General features: G+C 39.1%; 2 protein-coding genes across 4 annotated transcripts in view; one reads left to right on the top strand and one right to left on the bottom strand.

Annotated features, from left to right (window-relative positions):
• Positions 1–143: 143 nt before the first annotated feature.
• On the top strand, positions 144–1,617 carry LOC115440134 (28S ribosomal protein S24, mitochondrial). Its single transcript, XM_030164319.2, has 4 exons — positions 144–308; positions 384–579; positions 1,000–1,100; positions 1,378–1,617. The coding sequence occupies exons 1-4, from the start codon at positions 279–281 to the stop codon at positions 1,564–1,566; spliced, it is 516 nt and encodes a 171-aa protein (XP_030020179.2). The 5' UTR covers positions 144–278; the 3' UTR covers positions 1,567–1,617.
• Positions 1,618–2,506: 889 nt separating this feature from the next.
• The window catches only part of LOC115440140 (CCR4-NOT transcription complex subunit 6), a 251,861-nt gene continuing 232,381 nt past the window's right edge, over positions 2,507–21,986 (bottom strand). For 2 of the 3 annotated variants that reach the window (XM_030164325.2, XM_030164324.2), the window contains 8 exons: positions 15,518–15,675; positions 14,473–14,627; positions 13,739–13,890; positions 12,952–12,984; positions 11,720–11,944; positions 11,023–11,194; positions 10,254–10,393; positions 2,507–10,021 (listed from right to left, as the gene is read on the bottom strand). In XM_030164325.2, coding sequence (XP_030020185.1) covers positions 9,942–10,021; positions 10,254–10,393; positions 11,023–11,194; positions 11,720–11,944; positions 12,952–12,984; positions 13,739–13,890; positions 14,473–14,627; positions 15,518–15,675 — 1,115 coding nt within the window. In that variant the 3' untranslated portion in view covers positions 2,507–9,941. The remainder of the gene's footprint in view (positions 10,022–10,253; positions 10,394–11,022; positions 11,195–11,719; positions 11,945–12,951; positions 12,985–13,738; positions 13,891–14,472; positions 14,628–15,517; positions 15,676–21,986) is intronic. The other variant, XM_030164326.2, reaches the window with a different exon arrangement.

The raw sequence follows: 21,986 nt of genomic DNA, 5'->3' as shown, positions 1-21,986 counted from the left end.
CGTTAGGTAATATTTAAAAATTACATTTAAGTAATTAGAATACAAATAAATATACGAGCACCATATAAAGCTTCTTGAATAATATAATTTATTAGAGTATTGTACCAAATATTTTAAAGCTGAAGTGGCTGTATAATATATTATCTGTCTCTTGATTGACAACTGCTGTCAACAGAGTCGAAATTCGAAAGTAACCTAAAATTGAATTGGTAAATTAATTTATAACATAAATACATATAGGTTTAATTTAAAACATTGTATGACGATTGAAGAATAATATGAATTCATCGGTTATTAAACTGGCGCAGGTGAGAACTATTTTTTCATAAAACCGTACGGGATAAATACATGATTTTTTTTTTAAATTTTTCTTTGCCTTTTAGACCAGCCTGGTCTCGTCTGCTGTAACACAATGGTCGCCAACACTAGCCTCGCAGCTACACACGTCCGCTCCGCTGTGCAGAGTTGTGTCAGGAAAGTACAGGATCACAAAGAAACGCGACCGACCTCTGACATACGAGATGGCCAACCCGCCGCATTACATCGCTCATCGTAAATCGTGGAACTCTTGGAACACATGTATGTTTACCAAATAGCTATAATTCTAATATATGAAATTTCGTAAGCTGGTCATTTAATATACAGCTGGTGTGTGTACAGAATTGTATTTGTATTATTTCATGCTACTGTTATGTTTTGTGACTTCACTAGTTTTGCGCTAGATAACAATAAAATCTGCATTACAATACTAAGACCGGTTTTTATGTAAACAAGTGAACTGGCAATTATTTTTACCAAATGCTGAATCCCTAACTCTAAGCAGGTGATATTAGTCTCTCGACTATGAGTGTGAAGAAACAAAGAGTGACTATTATATCTTGTGCATATTTGGCTGAGATTGCCCACCTTGGCCAAAATTCAGTTAGGAGGCATTTAATTTATAAGTCTACATCTTAACCTCAAGAAATAAATAAATCTGATAAATATCTTATATTCCAGCAAGTTTAAAAGATGGTTTGAGAAGATCAGAGACAGCTGTAGAGGATGAATTTATCAGGAAATTTATGTCTGGGACATGGCACGGACTTGTATGCAGCGAGGTAGTTATTGCTTCTACAATAGAACAAAACATAGTCTTTAAAAAAGAGTCCTTTAAATTATATCTATTACATATTACCTAAATTATATCTAACAATACTTACCATAAATAAATTTCATCACTTGTAACTTGAAAAATTTGATGTATGCAGGCAAAAGTTTTTGGATGTTAAAATTTAGATTATCTTATATTTATTTCTTCTAGCATATATCTGAATTATTAGCCCAATGATCCTTTATTTAAAATTCAGTTTCACATAATTAATATGTGTATTTCAGGTTATAATCAAAAGACAGTTCAACCACATAAGAGTAGCGGCCATCATAAGAAGAGCTGTGTCTCCAACAAAGATGTACTTCCTTCTGGGCTACACCGAGGAACTCCTGGCCAACTGGCTCCAATGCCCGGTCACACTAGAGATACAAACAGTGGACAGTTTCAAAGATGTTGTGTTCAAATATATTTAAATTATATTGTATAGAAATTAGGTAGTTAATAAAGTATTGTGTAAAATATGATCTTGAATTTGTTTTGTAGTGGTACTTGTGCGAGATTGAAATAAGTTAACATTGAATATTTTAGGTAGGTAGGCTGAGGATCTGTTACATAACCAATAGTTTGGAACATAGACTGTAACATAATTTAGATATCTGCGTAATATATTATATCTTACTAATATTATAAATGTAAACATTTGTGAATATATTTGTTTGTTAGAAGTAAACACAGAAATAGTTGAATGGATTGGGGTGGAATTTGGCGCCTGGTTTCATTATGTTCTGAATTAAAGAGGGCTACTTTTTATTCTGGTAATTTGCTCCCGTAGGAATAGATTTTCTTAGTAAATGGCGTTGGCGTCATATAAGTGACCCTTTTCGCTAATGTTTTTCGGACCTTTGTATGGGGAAAGATTTACCTGGATGAAGCAGGGAGCACTACCCAGTTTAACATATAATATACTCCAAATTATGCTCTCATTGTTAATATCAATCATGGGACTACTACGCCCTTCGTACCATTATGGGCAGAAAATGACCTCTGAGAATTTTAGATGCACTTAGGTATTTTCAGAGGCTTATATAGAGGAGTATCACGCACATCTCTCGTATTTTTCGCTCGAAGGGTAGGCGAGGTTCAGCTGGTGCGTCCACTTTTCGCAGTGTGTTTTCCGTCCTACAATGTCACGGAGCAAAAGCCTATTACTATATTGGGAAAAAATTCTAGACTCCAGGCTGATACTGAGCAGAAAAACCCAATATCACTGCCCGACCGGGGACTCGAACCCGAGAACTCAACTCTGCCACCTAAGCGGTAAAAGCGTGATTTTTTTGTACTTATGTATATTGTTTTCAAAATGCTTTGCATTATTTTGAGATCATTTTTCTACCAAAATAAAACTCATGCAAATAAAATTCATATCATCTTATAATTTTATTCAAATATACATAATGTGTCAACAAACAGAACAGCGAGACGCGGGCCGCGCGGCCGCACAACAACGCGCTGCGGCCACTCCGCGCACTACCCAGCACCGGGCGCCGGGTAACGGGTACCCAGCACCGGGTACCGGGTACCGGCATCGAGTACCGCACTACACACTCGCTCAATCGCACTATCGCGCACACCCTACACCGCTCGAACACAGTATCGAGCCGAAACCGAACTTCTGCACATACGCTTTGTACTTTACTTTAACATGTAAATACGAAGACACCGCTCGTTCCCGCGTCCCTCAACGTATACTGCACTCAAATAAAAACCAAGCATTTGAGATAGTCATATGTATTGTCAATGATTTGTTCCACACGGTGTCCGCGAGGCCGAGCGGTGTCCATCTCTGGCACCGAGAGTACATCCTAACATTCCCCATTTCATAATTGCCACCTCTTTCGTTATAAATGCCTATGGTGTCTCTCTCGGGTACATTTGTATTGTCTATCACAGTGACGTAAAGCATTTGTTCTTACATGCTAGTGAGTTACACATTGCGATCTTATCATTAAATCACCATAAAACACATTTTTCGTATAGTCATTAAGGTGCTTCAGAAAATATTTTTTTTTATGATATTACTTTCATTTAATTAAGTGTCAAACAGTCTTTTGCATTGAGCTAATTCGATAGTGCCTGTGGAATGTCTGTCAAGATACATCTAAAAACGCTAAGCGGATCCGCTTCGGTTCAGTGTGCGCAGAAGTCCAACCGGCTGACAATATGCGACGGCTCGCTCGTTGTTTAGCATTAATTGTTATCGAAATTACATATTTACAAATTAAACACAGACAATGTGAAGGCTTCTCGTGATAAATTCGAATTACTTAGCGAAATGGTCCGCGGTGGAACGTCCTCGGCGCAGCACTCCACGTTATAATATTAATGTATAAAAAATCCGGATCACATATTTACATACATCAATAACTATGATACACGTATGTACAAATAAAAAAAAAACAATTTCGTCACAATATTAGAAAGTAATAAACATGCGTTTTCTAAAACAAAAAAAAAAATGTAAAATAGTGTTGTGAACGCGAGAGGTTCCACCGACGCTTACGAATGATTGTTACAATTTGGATGGCATCGATTTAGTAAATCAATTAGTGTTCAGCGATTGTGATAAACTTAATGTGCGATCATAGAGTCCCTATTCAACTACACGCCGCTAAAACTATTAAGTAAAAACTTCCATCAAAATTCTATTAAAATAAAGAGATCATATATGTTCTACTACAAATAAGATAAACATGTTACGATAAAGCTTTAAATTATTCGTAGCGATACTCACGCATCGTGTTTATGTTCTGTTGGCTTGTATAAATACTGTAAAAATATCGTTAACTGTGACAACACTCCTAAGTTTACTTCACTATTCGTCTACGCCGAACGCAGGCGACCGAGAATAATCGGAACTATAAATCTGCTAATATATAACATGTGCTATTTGAGACTTACGCAAACGGAGCTAAATCCATGATACTATAACATACTCTGACTTGTGTGAGAGGCGGATAGAATATGCGAGGTAATGCGCGCTAATGGTGATGAACAGCAGTGATTTTATCTAGTAAAAACTGCCGCTGTTCGACTAATATCTGTGACTGATGACAATCGGTCGTCTGCGTTCGACGCAAATCGTAAGTACGACTCACATTACGTCTGATTAAAGCCAAATTGTACGAGTATAGTGTATCTATGTAAATACATATGCCGTTGTTCGGATTTGTGATCGTCCGTCTACATTATTATGCAATACAATAAATTTTATACAGAAAAACAATCATTGACAACATTGTAAATGCAAAAATACTATTCCTCTTACACATTTCAACATGGGACACTTTATGAACTCTAATAACATGCAAAAACGTGCCGAATACACATATAAACTTAAATTTTCAAAATGTTTGCAGTGAAGTGAAGGCAAATTGGCAGGCGCAGTCGGGAGCGGCGCGGCGGCCGATGGAAATATACATACAATATTGTAGGCTTTAGGCAGTTGTCGACTCTGTACAGTTTGTGCTTTCGGCTCCGGTCGGATCCGTTCGGCTCCGTTCGGATCCATTCGGCTCCATTCGGCCCCGTTCGGGTCCGGTCGGCCGCGACGCACCCGACCTGCGCATCTCTTAATTAATCTCTACGTTAATTTATACCACCACTAGAACAAGAACATCATGATATGATATTAAAATCTATCTGTACTTAGAAAAATTATACAGCGTCAGTAGTAAAATTTGATTCGTATAAAACTTCATTTTAACTCCATTTATCCTAAAAGTAATAATTCAATATACCCTTTTTCATGATTTGGCTTAATTCTTTTTTTTTCTCACAATACATCCAAATGATTACAAGAGAGACATATTCCTATCACAAACGCGTTAGTAACAATAAAAATTAAATTCAACAGCACCTATCGTTTGATATTCGTACACAATATATATACTGAATTAAAAAAAATATTCAAAATTAATTATTCGATATAAATAATTCAAATGAAGAGGACACAAAATAAGCGTACACACAACAATGCAGTGGTCCAAATAGTTTTTTTTTTAATATAAATGATTTATATTTGTAAATATCACTTAATATTCCGATGAGACAACTAACGCTTCACAACGAGGACTACACGCTAGAGACGGGCGGATCTCGCCAGACCGTTCGACATCGACATCGATTCAAACATCGATGTTACAAATCATAGTCGTTGGAGCAGCCCTAGCGGATCCGTCCGCATCAGCCTATGACTAGGTTATTACACATAGCTGTTGTATCAACGCAGTCTGACTTCTCTCTCACTACGGGCATGACTTTCGGCTCAGAGACCGCACCGAGTCACACCTAAAATTCGCTATTCATCGACAGCACTGGACGACGCCGCCGAAAGATAATGTAGTTGGAGAGGCAACGGAGACAGCGCGACGCAATAACCGCGGCCACGTGGTAATACATCAACACTCACACATACATTTGTACTACGCCAGTATGCTACCCGCTATTACTAAAGGGGAACGGAGTCACCGTCGGACACCTCCGGAACATGAATTAAAAAAACTTACTAAAACTAAACAAAAAAAAATGCAACTAACATTATTTAATTTTTGATCGGCCCCGCTACTCGTGATAATGTCAATACTGAATTGTTTTTTTTTTACACAAATCGAAAACCCTTAGTACTAATGATAAATTTGTGAAACGCGATAGTATCAAAAATGAGAACGAGTGGGAGAGGGGGTCCCGACCGTCACGAAATAAACCTACTTAACACTAAACGGGGATGTCCGGCGACGATAGGCCGCAGAGGGGAGACCATTTGTAAAAAAGTAAAACACCTCGAAGACTTAACACTAAGTTAAACAATTCTCCACTTACGAACACAGATTTTATATAAAAAAAAACGACAAGTTCGAGAGCATAAGGGGAGAGAGGAGAGGAGGGGATGGGGGTTGTATTGTCTCGCTGAGAAGTTTGTTGGGACACATGATGTCGCATTAACCTAACACCGCGCCGCCCGCCGCGCCGGCGCACCGCCACTCGCACGCCACTCGCCGTCAGTGACGCAGCATGCACGAGGACCCGACACACTGGAGCCGCTGTTCACACGAGCGGGAATTGACCTTTCAAATTTGCCTAGATTATGTCGCGCGACTGAAACACGGTTACAACAAAAACCAACACCCTACGCGGTAAGTGAAGACAAAATGGCTGCTCTAGTCGGTCGATGGAGCGTCGACAAAACGACGAACTTTTGTTTCCACTCACTAATCTTACTCAGCCTTCATTGCGTTTCAGACGCATTACGATACAGATTAAAAATAATAATAAACATACAAACAATGATGACCACAACTCTTCTACACAATGCGCGACAGCTGGTACATAACACGCGTCTAAACACCTCACAAAGATTCCGTCGACACAAAGCGACGTTGTTTTCTAATTAATGCAACTCTATTCTTATATCACGCTCGTTATCACTTATTTAATAATAATTTTATTGCACACACGCGACGTCACATCGTAGGCAGTGTTAGATTCAACAATGGTCACTATATAAAATTTGACAAAAAGGTTTACGTAAGTATCAAAAATAAAAAGAATTATTACGTTATTTTATAAAGATATTAGATATAGCTATGTCACAAACCGAGCCGCTTCAGTGCCAACTAGATAGCGCTTTGTACAAGAGTCCCGCTGTGCAGTACACGCACTCATCTGCACAAGTACACAAGCATACTTGTACAAGTTGGTATAAGATGACAAATCTCATGTACACCAAGATGGTGCAAGTATTTGCGCAATTTCGGATATCTATGTTGAAATTATATCGACGTATAAATGTATCGACTATCGATATTTGTGAAGCAGAAATTAAATCACTTGGAAGGTAAATTAAGACGTCAGCGGTACTAATCCATCATATATATGTTACATTTGATATACGTATAAATACAATAACTAACAAGATGTTCAATTAAAAATATCGACATCAACATTTATAAATCGAAAATGCAATTGTTGAATAACATCGATAAATCGATACTTTTCAACATCGCTTTCCATTGCGCAAGTTTATAGTGCGATATACAACAAGCACGCATGTTGTACGTCGAGGACGCGGCACAGCGGGCGGTATGAAGCGCCACCTACCGGTGCGTCTCACTGACCCCCGCGGGCAGGGGACGCGGTCACCCGCCAGACTCACATTCACCTACACACATACATTGCAATAATTTCTGATTATAAAATATCATCTAGTCTATATACAGTGGAGGAATTTATTCACCACTAATTGGTAATTGGACGTTTGACACACTCATCGACCGAGCACGTAGACATTACGAAAACAATTTCATTTAATCATCACATTTTTCAAAAATCTAAATTGTCTATAAAAGAAACACAAACGAATAAATCTAATCTAAGAAGGTATTTATTTATAAATTCACATTATATTTGTACCATTCCTCAACTGTATACTTTACATTCGAAATACTAAGTTTGTCGTCGTAACAGTAATGAAAAAATATTTTTTATCTTTACCGATTCACATAATTTTTTATTGACCCTATAAGCGTATGTCTTGATTCAATACATCTACACAAACAATAGTCAATATTAACGTCTAATACAAATTAGCCAGATTCAAAATAAAATATATGTGGAAATAAAAAAAAAATGATTGCACAGAGAAAACGCTACGCTACATCGAAGATCTGAGGCTAAAAACGCGCGCAAAATTCGTTTTATTCTTACCTACTCTATTGTACAGGGCCGTAATCAGATACATCTTCATATCTTTGTCAACAAGTCAAATGAAACACAAGAATGTCGAAAAAAGTTTGAGAATTGCTACAAAAAAGCAGTAACGGTTAGATTTGATTTTTAATGTGTTGATTTTAAAGTGATTATTTACAGCACACTACGTAGTTAAGGTAAGAAAAAACGAATAATTTACCAGAGAATTCACGTAAAGAACGCACTAAAGGACATGACGTTATCTATTCACTGGAATAACTACATTGAATGCAAGCAAATCGAAGCACTACAAATTACGAGACAACTAAAACTGAAATAACCACACTAAGAATGATTTCTAAGCAGTTATCGGAATTACCCTTTTTGAACCGTTATATTTTGATATTTTTTGATGGTAAATCGGTATAAAATACGTTAAAACCTGGAATGAACTTATTTAAGAGAGTATGAAACAATATAGCAGACCATTGGGTTATTGAATGGGAAAAATCTAGGATATCAAAGGTTATATTTGCATTTAATAAGGGCTTTATCTTTAATTATATTATATAGGACATGACTTAGAAGGGTCAGCAAAAACGTCGAGTTGTAGCGTAGTAAAACATTTATTCTTCAGTCAAGGATTCAATTTATTGGAAGATCAGCAAATAAGTCAAAAGACTTTTCTAAACTATCAATAATTATTTTATAATTGACTTGTGCTAAATAAATTATATTTAAAAACAAATGTTCTTGGGGGGTCATGACTCACGTAACTCTTCCTTAGATTCGTGTCTAGATTAGCGTTACCGATTGTATTAAATTAATGTAACAAGACTATGTAATAATATGTGGTTCAAAAAGGTAATCTTTAAAAGGAAGGATATTACTATGTATTGAGCAAAAAAATATTTGAGACGTCAGAGCAATTTAAAATAATTTTAGTTAATTAAATATAGGCCGAAAACTTTTTAACAATTTTACTATCTAATTTTTTAATTCACTAAAAACCAATTTGACAATTGGTGACGAAAAATATAGTTTCAAAATATTGCATGCGCCCAATTAGAAAGGTACTAAAATTCTACTAAAAAGATATAAAGGAAGTTTTGTTCTATAATTTAACGAGGAATGTGTTACAAATTAAAAATACTCTATGAGATTTTCGGCTTATATCATTTAATTAACATTTTACATACATACACCACGTACTGGGACCAAATCTGAGGGACCAAATGGAATCCGACATGAACAATACAAATTGCCATTATTTTAGGACATTTTTCTAAGACATAGATTTTTATAAAAAGCGAATTCCATGCGAGTCCCGTCAGCTTTAGTCCCAATATAAACGAACTATTAAAACACACTACCAATATGTCATATCGCATGACAACACTACGTACCGCGGTACCTTATCGTCCAGTGAAAAGAGAACGGTTCTCGGGCATACTATTGCGTCTAAAACGAAACAAAATACATTATCTCAACTAACACCTCGTCGATGAAGGAGACGGAAGATGCGCGTCGACACTACATTACAACATTCTAACAACATTTCACATATCATATACTATAAAAACAAAGTTATATATGTAAGTACATATCTCTGTATATTTAGTAATTAAAGCGTGGAAATATTGTTTGGTGTGTTATTTTATAAAATTTGTACGCACGAGGGGTGAGGCGAACACGTCGCGTCCGTCCGACGCTACGTGCGGACGGTACTCCCGCCGCGGACTGCTCGCGTGCTACTCCGGGGTCTACTCCCATACGTCACTCATCACGTCTCACTATGTATACTAATAAAATTTATTACTCTATTACTGTAGTCGGTTGCGTGGCGACGTCACCGTTCCGCAGTAGCGTCGGAACATAATCCTTAAGTCCATAACAATTTTCTAGTTGATTGTACTAGCGGAGTCGCCGTCGCGACACCAGGGCGTCAGAGATGGCAGGAGGCGAGTAAAGTGGCGGTCGGCTGGGGCTATGGCGGGTGCGGCGCGTGCGGGGCGGGGCGGGCGCGGGGCGCGCGCGCGGCGCGGAGGGCGCGGGGGGCGCGCGGGGCGCGGGGAGCGCGGGGGGCGCGCGGCCGGCGCGCGTGCTACCTGCGCCCGATCAGTCCGTTCGAGTTGCCGCTCGTGCTCGGACACATCTCCAGCTCCACCAGCAGCGGGAAGTGATCTGCACAACACAACGGGACTACTTGTACTTCTGTCGAATGTTAATTACACAATAAAATGCTTGAAAATCTTTTGCGTACTGTCTATATTTCTAAAATATAAACTCTAGAATCAATTCTGAGATATACAAATTTACACTCATGGCTGATGGAGAAAACCTTTTCTACTCTTATCTGACAAATATCAACTAAATTTGAATTTCTATATATTAAGAAGCTATAAAATATTCTTACCCGACGGTATATGAGGATGGGGACAACCAACGACTTTGTGCTCCCGGAACCAGTCCTGCGACAGCGGCCCGAGCAGCCCCAGGGGCGTCATCGACTGCTTGCTGTAGAATATATAGTCTATGATGCCCTTGAAGTCGAACCTGCAATCGAGATCATGCATTTTAATTGATAGAAAAATTAAATTACACAGAGGTCTTATACCTCTACATGGATCTTGAATCTTCATCTTACAAGAAACACGTACATTATATTTTTTTCACGGAATGATGCGTAGAGCTTGCAGGTAAGGTCACCGCTGACCATAAATGCTTCCCAGTAAAATTGATTATTTAAATGATCCTTCGAGCCGGATAAATGCAGGACGCACGAGTTCAACAGGTGGCCCGTGGCCGTTCGGAAATCCCCGATTTCTTATTATTTATAGGCAATTGGTAATCGTAGACAGTGAGTGCACTAATTGAATATACACTGGGTGACCGTAAAACGCGACTTGCAATGGATAAACATTATGGATTTTCCAGCGTGTATGTGGCGTTCACTATAAACGGATTAGAAATTATCTAACAAGGGGCTCGATAAGCTCTCTTTAGGATTTTAAGACTGGGATTAGATTCAGTAACGCTAGTCAAGTGGTTTTTAACAGACAAATAAACATATACTAATATGACCAAAAAATTTTTTGCGGACCCTCAGCTTACGAACTGTGAGACCCTTGGGGGTCCACCTGGACCACATTGGGAATCAATGCTCTAGACGATGTAATACTGACGTGTAGTTGGTGTAGGGCATGATGTCCTCGCTGTAGGCGGAGGCGAGTTTGAAGTTGTGAGTGAACTCGTGCTCGGAGCTGGGCATGCGCCGCAGCGACGTCGCGTACCCGAGCTCCTTGAAGTCGCGGTGCTCCGACGACACCCGCCCCGACGACAGGAACTCTACCACGCCTGCAATCACACAAATGTATATTAGTATAGAAAAGAATATGTTGTATAGAAATGTGGGTAGATCAGTAAAAAGGAATACATGATGGAAAAGAAATAACAGAAAGGTTTTTACGTCCCCTTAATATAAGTAGATTATAGCATTTCGTATATCATATCCTAATTCTATCTTGTTGGTTAAACATAATTTTTTTTTCCTAAAACTTACTTGAGAGGATCAATATTTCAGAGATCTATCTCGTGTAGCGCGTATAACCTTTTGAACTGTAGGTAACACTCTAAAATTTTAATAAGTTCTATGTATATCGAATATCCGGAAATATAATAATACATATACGGAATTTGGCCCCTTGTGCCGATAGGCTCGCCCCCTATCACTTCATAGGACGGTACACATGTGGTGAAAAGTGGGTGCTTTAATTTCACCTCTCTTTACCCCTTCGGGAATAAAAAGCCTGAAGTGTGTGTTTTAAATCGTTGGGAGTACGGAACCCTTGCCGTTAATCAGTCTCGCATTTTATTATTTACCGCTATCAGGCAGCGAGTTGAAGTCCCCGCAAAGGAGTAGCTGGACATTGTCCCTCTGGCCGGCCTGGCGCAGCGTGCGTCCGGAATCGTCCAGAATGTTCCTCAGTTCATTGCTAAGCATCATCGTCTGGATCAGCTTCACGTCGCAGAACTCAGGGTCCCAGTGTATGTGCGCGGTGCACACCAGGATCGGCTGGCCGATCATCGACGTGTCCGTCGGTAGACCTGAAATGGGTGAATTTAGATGTGAGTGACTGAGTGGTGGGTATAAATATACTAATAACTGATTCTCGCGACTTTAATTATGAAAATGAACGTGACCAATCAACGCACTGACCAAGAAATACAATGAATATGATATGAAATCTAAAATGGAAAATAAATATTGGGATTCAAAATTGTGAAATGAAGTTCATCGTAACCTCAACGATATATTGAATTAAATGAACAACATTTTGATTGGCAAATTAAATGAAGAATATACATAAATAGTTAACTAAAAAGGAAACCGTGTCTAAATATTTCTTTGTATTAATAAACAAAACAATTGAACAAGAAAAAGATTAAGAAAAAGAAAACAAAAGAATAAAGATAACCGATCCATTACGTATCGCGATAGCATATCACAACTCTGTCGAACATATTGTACAACACGTTAATTACATCCAAGCGAAACAAGTAGATTGAAATAATTTTCCAAATCATCACGCGGTTCTCAGAGAAAGCACAATAGAAATCGATCGACTGGTTTTTGGGTTAATAGATACCTAATAATTAAGAGATTGAACGTCGTTAATAAAAACTGACACGCTTTTTACAAACAACCGCATTTTTTTTAGAAATTCGCCACGGAACGTGATTTTAACAAAGTTTTATTGCTGCTTTCGAATAATTAAGACGCTCAATACGTATTTTGATCGTTGATAAAAACTGTTTATTGTGTTTATAATGTTCTCTCATTTTATTATATCACTTTGAACATTGAAACGGGAAATAAAAATAACATTAATGCTATTACAGGGTTCAGTTTGTTTAGCTCAATCGGTCACGGCACAAATTAAAAATAGGAGATATCTCGAGACTACGCATTTCGAGCGTTGGAATCCGTAATTCTTTGGTAACCTTTTTTCGACAATTTAAAAAGTCTAATGCAATAACCCATTGTGAAAAATTTGAATCTATTAAATTTTAGATCGAAACGTTTAAATTTTTTGTAACTGCGTTTTACTTACCATCAGGCGTTATGTAGTCACTTTGTGGAGCCACTTTAATAAAACAGAAAATAGTAATTTTAGTCCCCTATTTTAAACACAAAAATTTCCAAATCACAATCAAGAACATACTAAAGATTATAAGGAAGTTTACGAAAATTATTGGTAAAAAAAATGTATCTTTCCAAAAACTGGAAACACAAATACAGCTTTACTTGTTTGCTCGTCATTTATCAAAGCGTGTCTAAAAGTCACAGATGCGATTCCCTTATGTGAATAATACATTAGTTCGACTCGCTTACTCACGCTACATTTGTGCGAACAGAGCTGTTTTGTTAGATGAAAATATCCAAAATCGTATTGAATGAGGCATTTAAACAGCTAAAGAGTATGAATGATTTACTACAGAAGATATAGATGCAAATAAACCTGCCACAAACATTTTAAAAGCCATAATGGTTAAAGCATCTCGATTGGACATTGTCAAGTCACAACATGAGGTACTTTCATCCAGAGGCCACAATACAAGGGGTTCGAAACAAACCACCGACAGAGAAAGACCCACAGCGGCATCACTGCACACCATTTTAAGCGTGCGCGCACAATGGCCCGCAATGCCTTTCGATACCGAACATCAATTTATATCTGCACATTCATGTTTTTAAATCTTTTTCTTAACTTTATTCAACCATCTAAGTCCATATTTGAACGATTCACTGCAAGTAATAAAATTGCATGTCCTTTTGTTTGCTAATGACCGTCGGCGGTTATCTGGTGTCAGCTTGTGTAACATTAAAAAGGCCCTCACCGTTCTCCCAGGCGGCTTCCTTGGTCTTCAGTAAGGCGGCCAATCCTATATTGTCCTTAGGCATGACGCGATTTAACATATTATCAGATCCCTCACTATTGGCCATTGCTAGTTGGTTGAACTCTATAAGGTGCTCCTTTACTAAGGCGAACCTGCGAACAATTCAAACATTTTTATCAGCGCGACTCGATCGCAGTATTCGAAAGAAATATATTCGTTAAAACAACAGATTCGTAGTCATGATGCATTTCATAGACGTGAACACTGAGCAGCGTTTTACACGTCACTCGTACGAGTATATCTCCTGGGTCTTTGCACTCGTCGTTTTATGCATTGCGAGTTTTATTTTTTATGGCATCATCAAGAGTTTGTTTATTTTTGCGATGTCATTTATGTTATCTTAGTTTGTTTATGTCTTTATTGACTCTTTAATCGTGATCGTTTTTTTTGCAAACGATTCGTCATCTGTATGCCGACGAATTCAATTGGTTCGCATTTTTAAACGGGGTATTGATTGGCGACAAAACTTTTAGAAGTTTTCTTAGCTATTTTTATTAGTCGCAGCAATCTGACTTCTGAAAATTTTGAAGCATGCAGTACTTGCGGCGCGTCACACTTGAATAGAATTATTGAAACTTTGTCGCTTGTGTAAACGCATCTAAAAGTTCTTGCGCAATAAACAGCTGGAAGTTTAAACATAGCATTACATTCCATTTACAAATATATAAACATACTTAGCAGATCTAAAGAATATAGCGCATCCGTCGACGTATTTCCTCTCCGACTCGGACATGGTCTTGGCGCGAGACTTGGGCGAGAAGATCCCATCGTACCCATCCTGCTTCAGCTCAGGCAGGAAGAAATTGTAAAACTGGTCAGTTTCTACCTCCTGCACAAAACGAATCACATTAAAACAATTTTGTTTGGAATATAAGACGTAAACGTTGTAAATGAGTGTTCAAGCTAAAACTACTCGTACATTGGTAATGTGCATAAGATGATGGTAAGGAATGTACACAATTGAATAATTTAGAGGATTTTGGATATTTAGAGCGATTAAAATAGATGTCTATCCAATTTCCTAATAATTATTTATTAATATTTATATTTGTTTCCTGGTAGAGAGTGACCAATAATCATGCTGATATTAAGAAGGTGTAAAGTTCTTAAGTAATTTGCAATTACCATTGATTTGAAGAGCATTGTCAGAATAGCGTGGATGAGCTAAGTGGCCCTTCCAAAGATGTTGACACGTTTTAGATGAAATAGATAATATGTCGTATCAACGCTATTTTTAGCAAAAACAAAAGTTTCTGAAACTCGTTAAAGCCCTAAAACATTAGATAAGTTGAATATTTCAATCTATCATTTTTGAAAGTATAGAAACAACGAGATATATTATAAATATCTTATTATTAAAGTATCAAGAAGTCAGAATTCAATTCAAAATGTATTTTAATGAGCGTTATGGAGAATATCAAATACTATTAAACTTAATGAAACAATTTCCACGGTCGTACATTATCGACGAGCTATCGGTTCGTTCACGCCTCTGCGTCGGTAGTGTGAAAATGCTGTTCTGATTAATGCGACTAATTAATTTCAAAAAATTCACTTTAAGTATTAATAAGTATGAACGATATATTAAATTCTTTATGTCGTTTTAGTTACAAAGTCAAAATTCACAATAATTTCGTAAATAACAAAACCAATTATCTTCATAGCTGTAGTAAATCGTAGGGCATTGTTTGTAAAACTAAGGAGAACTATGTTACTAGCCTGTAAGCTAATGATGTCTGCGGAGTAATGTCTAATTTCGTCCAATATACCCTTCTTCCTGTAGTCCCACTCTAGCGCCCAGCTGGGACAGTAGCCGTACATCTGTCGCGTGGCGTACTTGTCGCACAGCACGTTGTAGCACATCACCGTGAAGATGCCTGCAACAAACAAAAAGCTCATCGTATCGCTTGCACACACTTGTAATTCGCTCCATACAAACGTCCCCGTTTAACTGGAGATTCCGTGTCGAGAGCGCGTCGCCGCCAATTAGCCGACTCTTGATGCTTTGTTGCCGGCGTGGAGTCGCGCGTCGGGCGCAACTCGCGTGACAGATTAAAAAACGTTCCAATTAAAATGAGCCTCGCATTACGCTCCACATGCGACAGGCACGCGACACAATGGCTTTTTTCCCATCGCATCCGGAAGGTCGCGTGACTCGGCGTCGGCGGGCGCGTCAAGCGGAGCCGACATCGCCCTCCCACATGCCTTAATAGTTCCAATACCACACAAACTATTACCGTTCAGAACCAGCTTTAATATGTCAAATGCCCTCGAGTCGAACGTGCCGAATACATCACAAGTTGTCAGCCACGAACAGTACTCGCTTTCGAACAGGAATACCTGCAGTATAATAGACGTCCCCCGTACCGAGACGTAATAATGTAATGAGGTGGCCGCAGGGAGAGCAGAAACGGACAGAGAAGACGGAAATGTTCTCATTTAAACTGCTAACAATAGGGAAATTGGGCACCATGGGCATCCGGGGCGCGTTCCGCGACGTAGATCCTAACGTATCTACTTATTACGTAAAGTAAAGTGGCACGACTGCGCTCTCTCACGCTCCGCACCATTATCTCAGATTTATGCGGACGAGGCGCGCTCGCAGCTCGCACCCGTCTCATTACGCGGATCAACGCGGCGGATGAGCGCCGCCCGTCTAAATGTCGACTTCGTGGAAGACCTTGACGATGCAATTATCTAGATTTAATCGCGCCCGGTCCCAGTCAATCAACCCACAAAGAACCGGGAATGGACGACGTCGGACAAAGCGCACGCTGACGGCCGATTGACGTGTGGAAGGACAAGACAATGCCGAGAGATCGGCCACTGTGGCTACACTCCGGACAAATTGATAACGATCGGACGATGCGCCCGCGTTCATGCTAATCGACGCCGAGTCAAAGTCACCTGGCGACACTTGGCGACGATCAATGTGGCCGCAGCACGTGCTTCAAATACGTCCATTGTATGCCCGATGTGCGCCAGCGCAGGCGCGCCGAGTAGGGACGAGGCGGGGCGAGACGGGACACGGCGCACATGCCAATTGTCGTGAAACAATACGCGCATCGGTAATCGTAGTTGTTTAAGGAACTACAGGCAAGACGAAAGCCAACACAATAATAAATGTTAATGTTGTCGAGCATGCGGACACGTGTCTTCATTTCGAACACAACCACGAGCGTGATGAAATGGTACGTGTGCCTGCAAGAACAATGGCGGCCGCGACGCTTGCACTTTACATTAGTGTTTCTGATACTGGCCATAGCAATATAAGTTGTTGTTTATAAAACATTACGATTTCAAACTATGGCGACAAGTTAGATGCACATTTTAGCGTTTAGAATTGTCACGAGCCATAGACCTGCAGCCGCCTTGCGTGCAGTAAATAGGTAATCGGAAAAGGCGTGTCGACGGATGCCGGGCGGCTGTCGGAACATGTCGAGACGTCGCGAGACACATGTCACTCGGCACACGAGAGCCGCCGTGAGCCGCGGACAGAGCCGACACCGCACGGTGCAATATACCGCTTACAGATTCCATCACGCGTCATCACTGCAAATGGTATTTCAGTAATCTCCATCCAGAAGTCAACCGACGACACCGTTAGGGGAGGTTGGTTAGTCACGCTCGCGAAATGATTTCTAATATCAATACGATTCGTGAGAGAGATTGCTGATCGAGACGGACCTTTTTTGCTTTGTGAACGCGTTCATTAAAATCGATTTAAGAAGGCGAAGATTTCCATTCGGATTGGCGTTGTAAAGAACCCATTAGCCGGGTCGCGAGTCTCGACTGATCGACAATATGACGTAAGAATGCTCAATAGGTGCTAACAAGAGGTTGTTAGCGGAACGAAACGTGCAACACCGAGCCTCGTCGCAAACGCCCCGCTCTATAGATTTCACCTTCAACTAATGGGAGCAAATCATGCGGTATGCTCGAATACTAATTGAGATGTTGTACTTAATGACAACACATTTCGTCGTCTGCGTTTTTTTGTGTTGCGAGCGATCAATCACTTCTTCAGACTTCTTTAATGTTTTTCCACTATAACGGTTTTTTTGCCGCCGCGTGTGTCGTGTAGCCTTCTTTTTACAAGTCTTGGACACAAAGTAATTTGCATAAGAAAGTCTATAATTACGTTGGATCGAGTTATTATAAGACACATGAAAGCGGCGGCGCATGGCGTCGGTTGCAAGGGAACTGCCATATGTTTGTTTCTATCTAACGAGGTCGCTAATGAAACCCCTGTCTATGAACCTTTGCAAAAATAATCAAAATCGATACGTTGGCGTGTGCTTTGTAATCCAATCCACCTGATATCAATTTCACTTTTGTTCATAAAATCAAAAGAGTAGGAATGGATACGCAATTATTAATTTATATTGGACAAGGGAAATGCAATTTGATATGTTTCTAATTCCGTCTATGTTCACGTGAGATTATTTGACAAAGGTAACTCGTGATAAATTGGAACACAGTTTCAAAACAGCAACGCAGTTCAGTTTCTCCCTGGAAAAAGGTAGCTTTCCGTCACGTTTCACGATGACGTTACACGTTACTACTTCGCCACCACATCACACACATAACAATTATTGCACAAACAAAATTGTATAAGCAACACATTATTGCTATTAACACCTTCTATTCATGTTTTTCAACAGCGCCTTATAAATTGACGGATAATGATCTTAGAAACTCATTAGCGTGTTCCAGGTTTTTAACCCCGGGCTGCGTTTACCAGATATGCTTATAAACATCCATTAAGTCTGATTTACAGAATAGATATTCGCACGGATAAAGCGCAAATTTAAAAGAATCTTCTGCATTTGAAAGCTGTCTAGCAGCAGAGATGTAGAGAATGAACTGCCTTCCTACAATGTTCTTACTAATGTGGATCTTCTTCTATTTGTCAATTATCCCGGCCTAGGTGCCATGGTCCACCTTCGTACTGCAATCCTTCCATTTCGCCCGGTCTTTTGCATCCTGCTCAGTAAGACCATTGGCTCTCATAACCATTATCTTCGTCTGAGTAACAAGGATGTCTACGTTAAATGCCTGTAGAAAAGAGACAGGAATAGGCCGCACATTCGCTTTGTTTCTTTCTACAGAATGATCTATTTTGTGGACATATCGTTTAGTCCATTCTCTATATCTATCAGCAACAACGATGCTATAACTATTCTTCATTGCATGACCCGGGCGAGTACACTAGAGCTAATGATACGCGAGTTATAGTTGACAGGAGTCTTCCACGGTGTGTTAGCAACTCGCGCTACGTAAATTATAAGGCGACAACATATTTGAACAGCACTGCTTTTTATTGTTATTAAGAAAAAGTACACTATACTTAACGTATTTTTTTACTGTGCCAGGGCGCTAAAGATATTATGTTATAAATATGCGTACATCAACTTTTCCTTTGAAAAACTTTCACGAAGATGATTTCGCTCCGTAAACACAATAATGTTTTCTGTTTACTACTCTTATTATAATATAAGACGTATTAAAAACGGTCATTTTGTCATTGCGTTACTAAATGAGTTAATTTCAAGTAGAAAAATAAGTATTTTTTCTACTAGAAAATAAGCTTTTACAAAACTTATTTTAACCGTAGATGTAAAATAAATAAGTGTTCCAATAAAATAAATAATAACAAAAAGTATTTTTGATATTACATGCCCTAACGCTAATACTGCTACCTCTAAAAGAATTCGTTGGAGCGGTGTCATCCCACTTTCAGACAGAATTAAACCTACGCACACACAATATTCCATCAACTAAGTGATAAAAAAAAATCAAAAGACTAAAAACAGGTATTGGCGAAAATATTCCTTATTTATTGATAACTTTGACATGATCATAGCAATGATAGATACATATTTAGTTTAATTTAGTAACACAATATTAAAATGAGCCTGTATAACAAAGTCTAAGTACATATAGGTTGTGTAGATGCGCAACAAAGACAAACGGCTCACGTGGCGCGGAGGGTGTTATTAGCATTGCCATAACAAATGACAATTGCATTAGGCCAATTACCATGGTGTTACGTAGTGTATCACATCATCGCGGTCAGCTGAATCGAATGTTCTAGAACTCTAAGCAAGGATAATGTGTTTTAATTGATTAAGCGACTACGTGTTATTCGGTTGTACGCGCATGTAATAAAGTAATCAATTTCGAGTGAAACTAACCGTTTAATTACAACAACGCGGATCAAACGCGAAAGTGTGATAAAACATTCGGTGACATTGTACTTCGCTACCGTCGAGTGGCGAAAGTGTTGGAAAAAACACTTGCCCTTTTTCTCATAACGGTGCAATCGAATGGACGGTTATGTTTATGTTCGAAATATTTGACTTTCAACATAATTATACACGATATTTGTGAAGTAAAAAATATTTTCATAGCTACGACTATTGCTATAATTAGTATAACGGCAACGTATTTGGGCTGTGGACTGGGTGAGGTCCTAGGAGTAATGTCCAAGTCAGTCAGTCAGGACAAATTAAAAAATTGTGAGAGGGTCCTGAAAAAACAACTTATGATTTGCTCAGAAATGGGAACCAAAATGTTCCTACACTATCACATCAATTATTGGCTATCCGTAGATGTATCAAACCACCACACAGAAGCAACAGTATTATATACTACAAGGACGACATAATCATCTGATTAGAACTACACAAACGAACTAAAAAACCATCCTCCAACCGATGCTCGGCCACTAGCAACAAAGTAACCATTCAATAAAGACATCGCCCGGACCCACCCATTTCTAGTACGTGTTCATTTGGCGCGTACACTCTGTCCGCGAGTCTTGCATCTAGCTAACAAATTGCACGCGGGTGTGCTCGCCGACCCGGCCTGCATCCATCATGAACAACGTGAGAACACCGAGAGCACAGTTTAAAGACATGTGAGGAAGGATCGTCGGCCACCATCAGATGGCTCATTAATCAGCCGTACGCTGGCGAATGGGCGCTCATGTTACACGCTAATGTCAGTCCTGCGCCTGTGATTTAACGCCGACGCTCCACGATGGGCTGTGACTTGTGAGTGCGCGCCAAAGCGGTTTCTTTGTGCAAATTACTTTAAATCTTATTTTAATAATTTTACGGTTTGTATTTTATTGATTTTGTTCGATACTCACAATAACGGTATAAGTTAATTAATAACAATTTTATTAACATAAGGTTGAAAATAATTTTGAATGAACATTCGCTGTGCTGTCGATCACCTTGTAATCTTGATTATAATTCAGCTTCTAAACGATTATTTTCTAACGAAGAAACATAAATTTAACTACACAATATAATGATCGCGATCGAATTATACTTATCCCCAGGTCTCCAATATTTCGCAATTTATCATCGACAGTTAATCTCAAAACACCGGAGAATCCAAGCAATTTTTCAAAGAGAATTACTAGTTTCTACACCGAGCGTCAGTCCTTATGAGATATTGCGAGGTGTCATTAGGTGCCATTTGCCGTGGCCTAACATCTCTGTTGGTGATAAAAAAAAAAAAAAAAGAAACAAAACCACGCACGCCCGATCTTGTCTCATCTGAATATAATGGGGGGAGGTGCGCAGCGGTCCTGCGGCAGTTTACCAACGTGACAGTCGACATGCAGGGTCGACTCATTCGTGTCGCATTGTGACTCACAATGATTGAAACGTCAAGGATTTTGATGTTGTTGATTTTTTTTTTTTTATTCAATTACAAGTCGAGCATGTCGCTCGTTTGACGGCGCCATGGGTGTCATGAACAATTGAACGATATTTAACTTTTAATAACAAACCTATTTATAGCATTGAATTGTGTTTGACATCACAAGGTTTTGACGTAAAATCTCTCAGTGGCCAGTAATTGAACTACCTATAATGTTCATAAACCCGGGACACTACAGTGATTGTGTAAAGTAAAAACTAATAGTCGCTAACTAGGAGTAGTAATGGTTTCGAGGGATGGCGCCCGGGATAATTGGACAGAGCCACAAAGGCATATAGAAATAATAATAATCTCCTTCAGCAATCGGATAGAAAGGATCGCAAAGACCTGCCACCTGCAGCCATGCATTAGTTAAGGCTGATACTGCATGGAAGGATTTTCGTATAACAGATTTGTCATCTAATGCGTTACTTCATCAAACCTCATTGATCGTAAAATGTATGGACAGCCA

The sequence above is a fragment of the Manduca sexta genome, chromosome 21, assembly GCF_014839805.1.
Source record: "Manduca sexta isolate Smith_Timp_Sample1 chromosome 21, JHU_Msex_v1.0, whole genome shotgun sequence".
Lineage (NCBI taxonomy): Eukaryota > Metazoa > Arthropoda > Insecta > Lepidoptera > Sphingidae > Manduca > Manduca sexta.
This window is presented reverse-complemented; position numbering and strand designations above follow the sequence as displayed.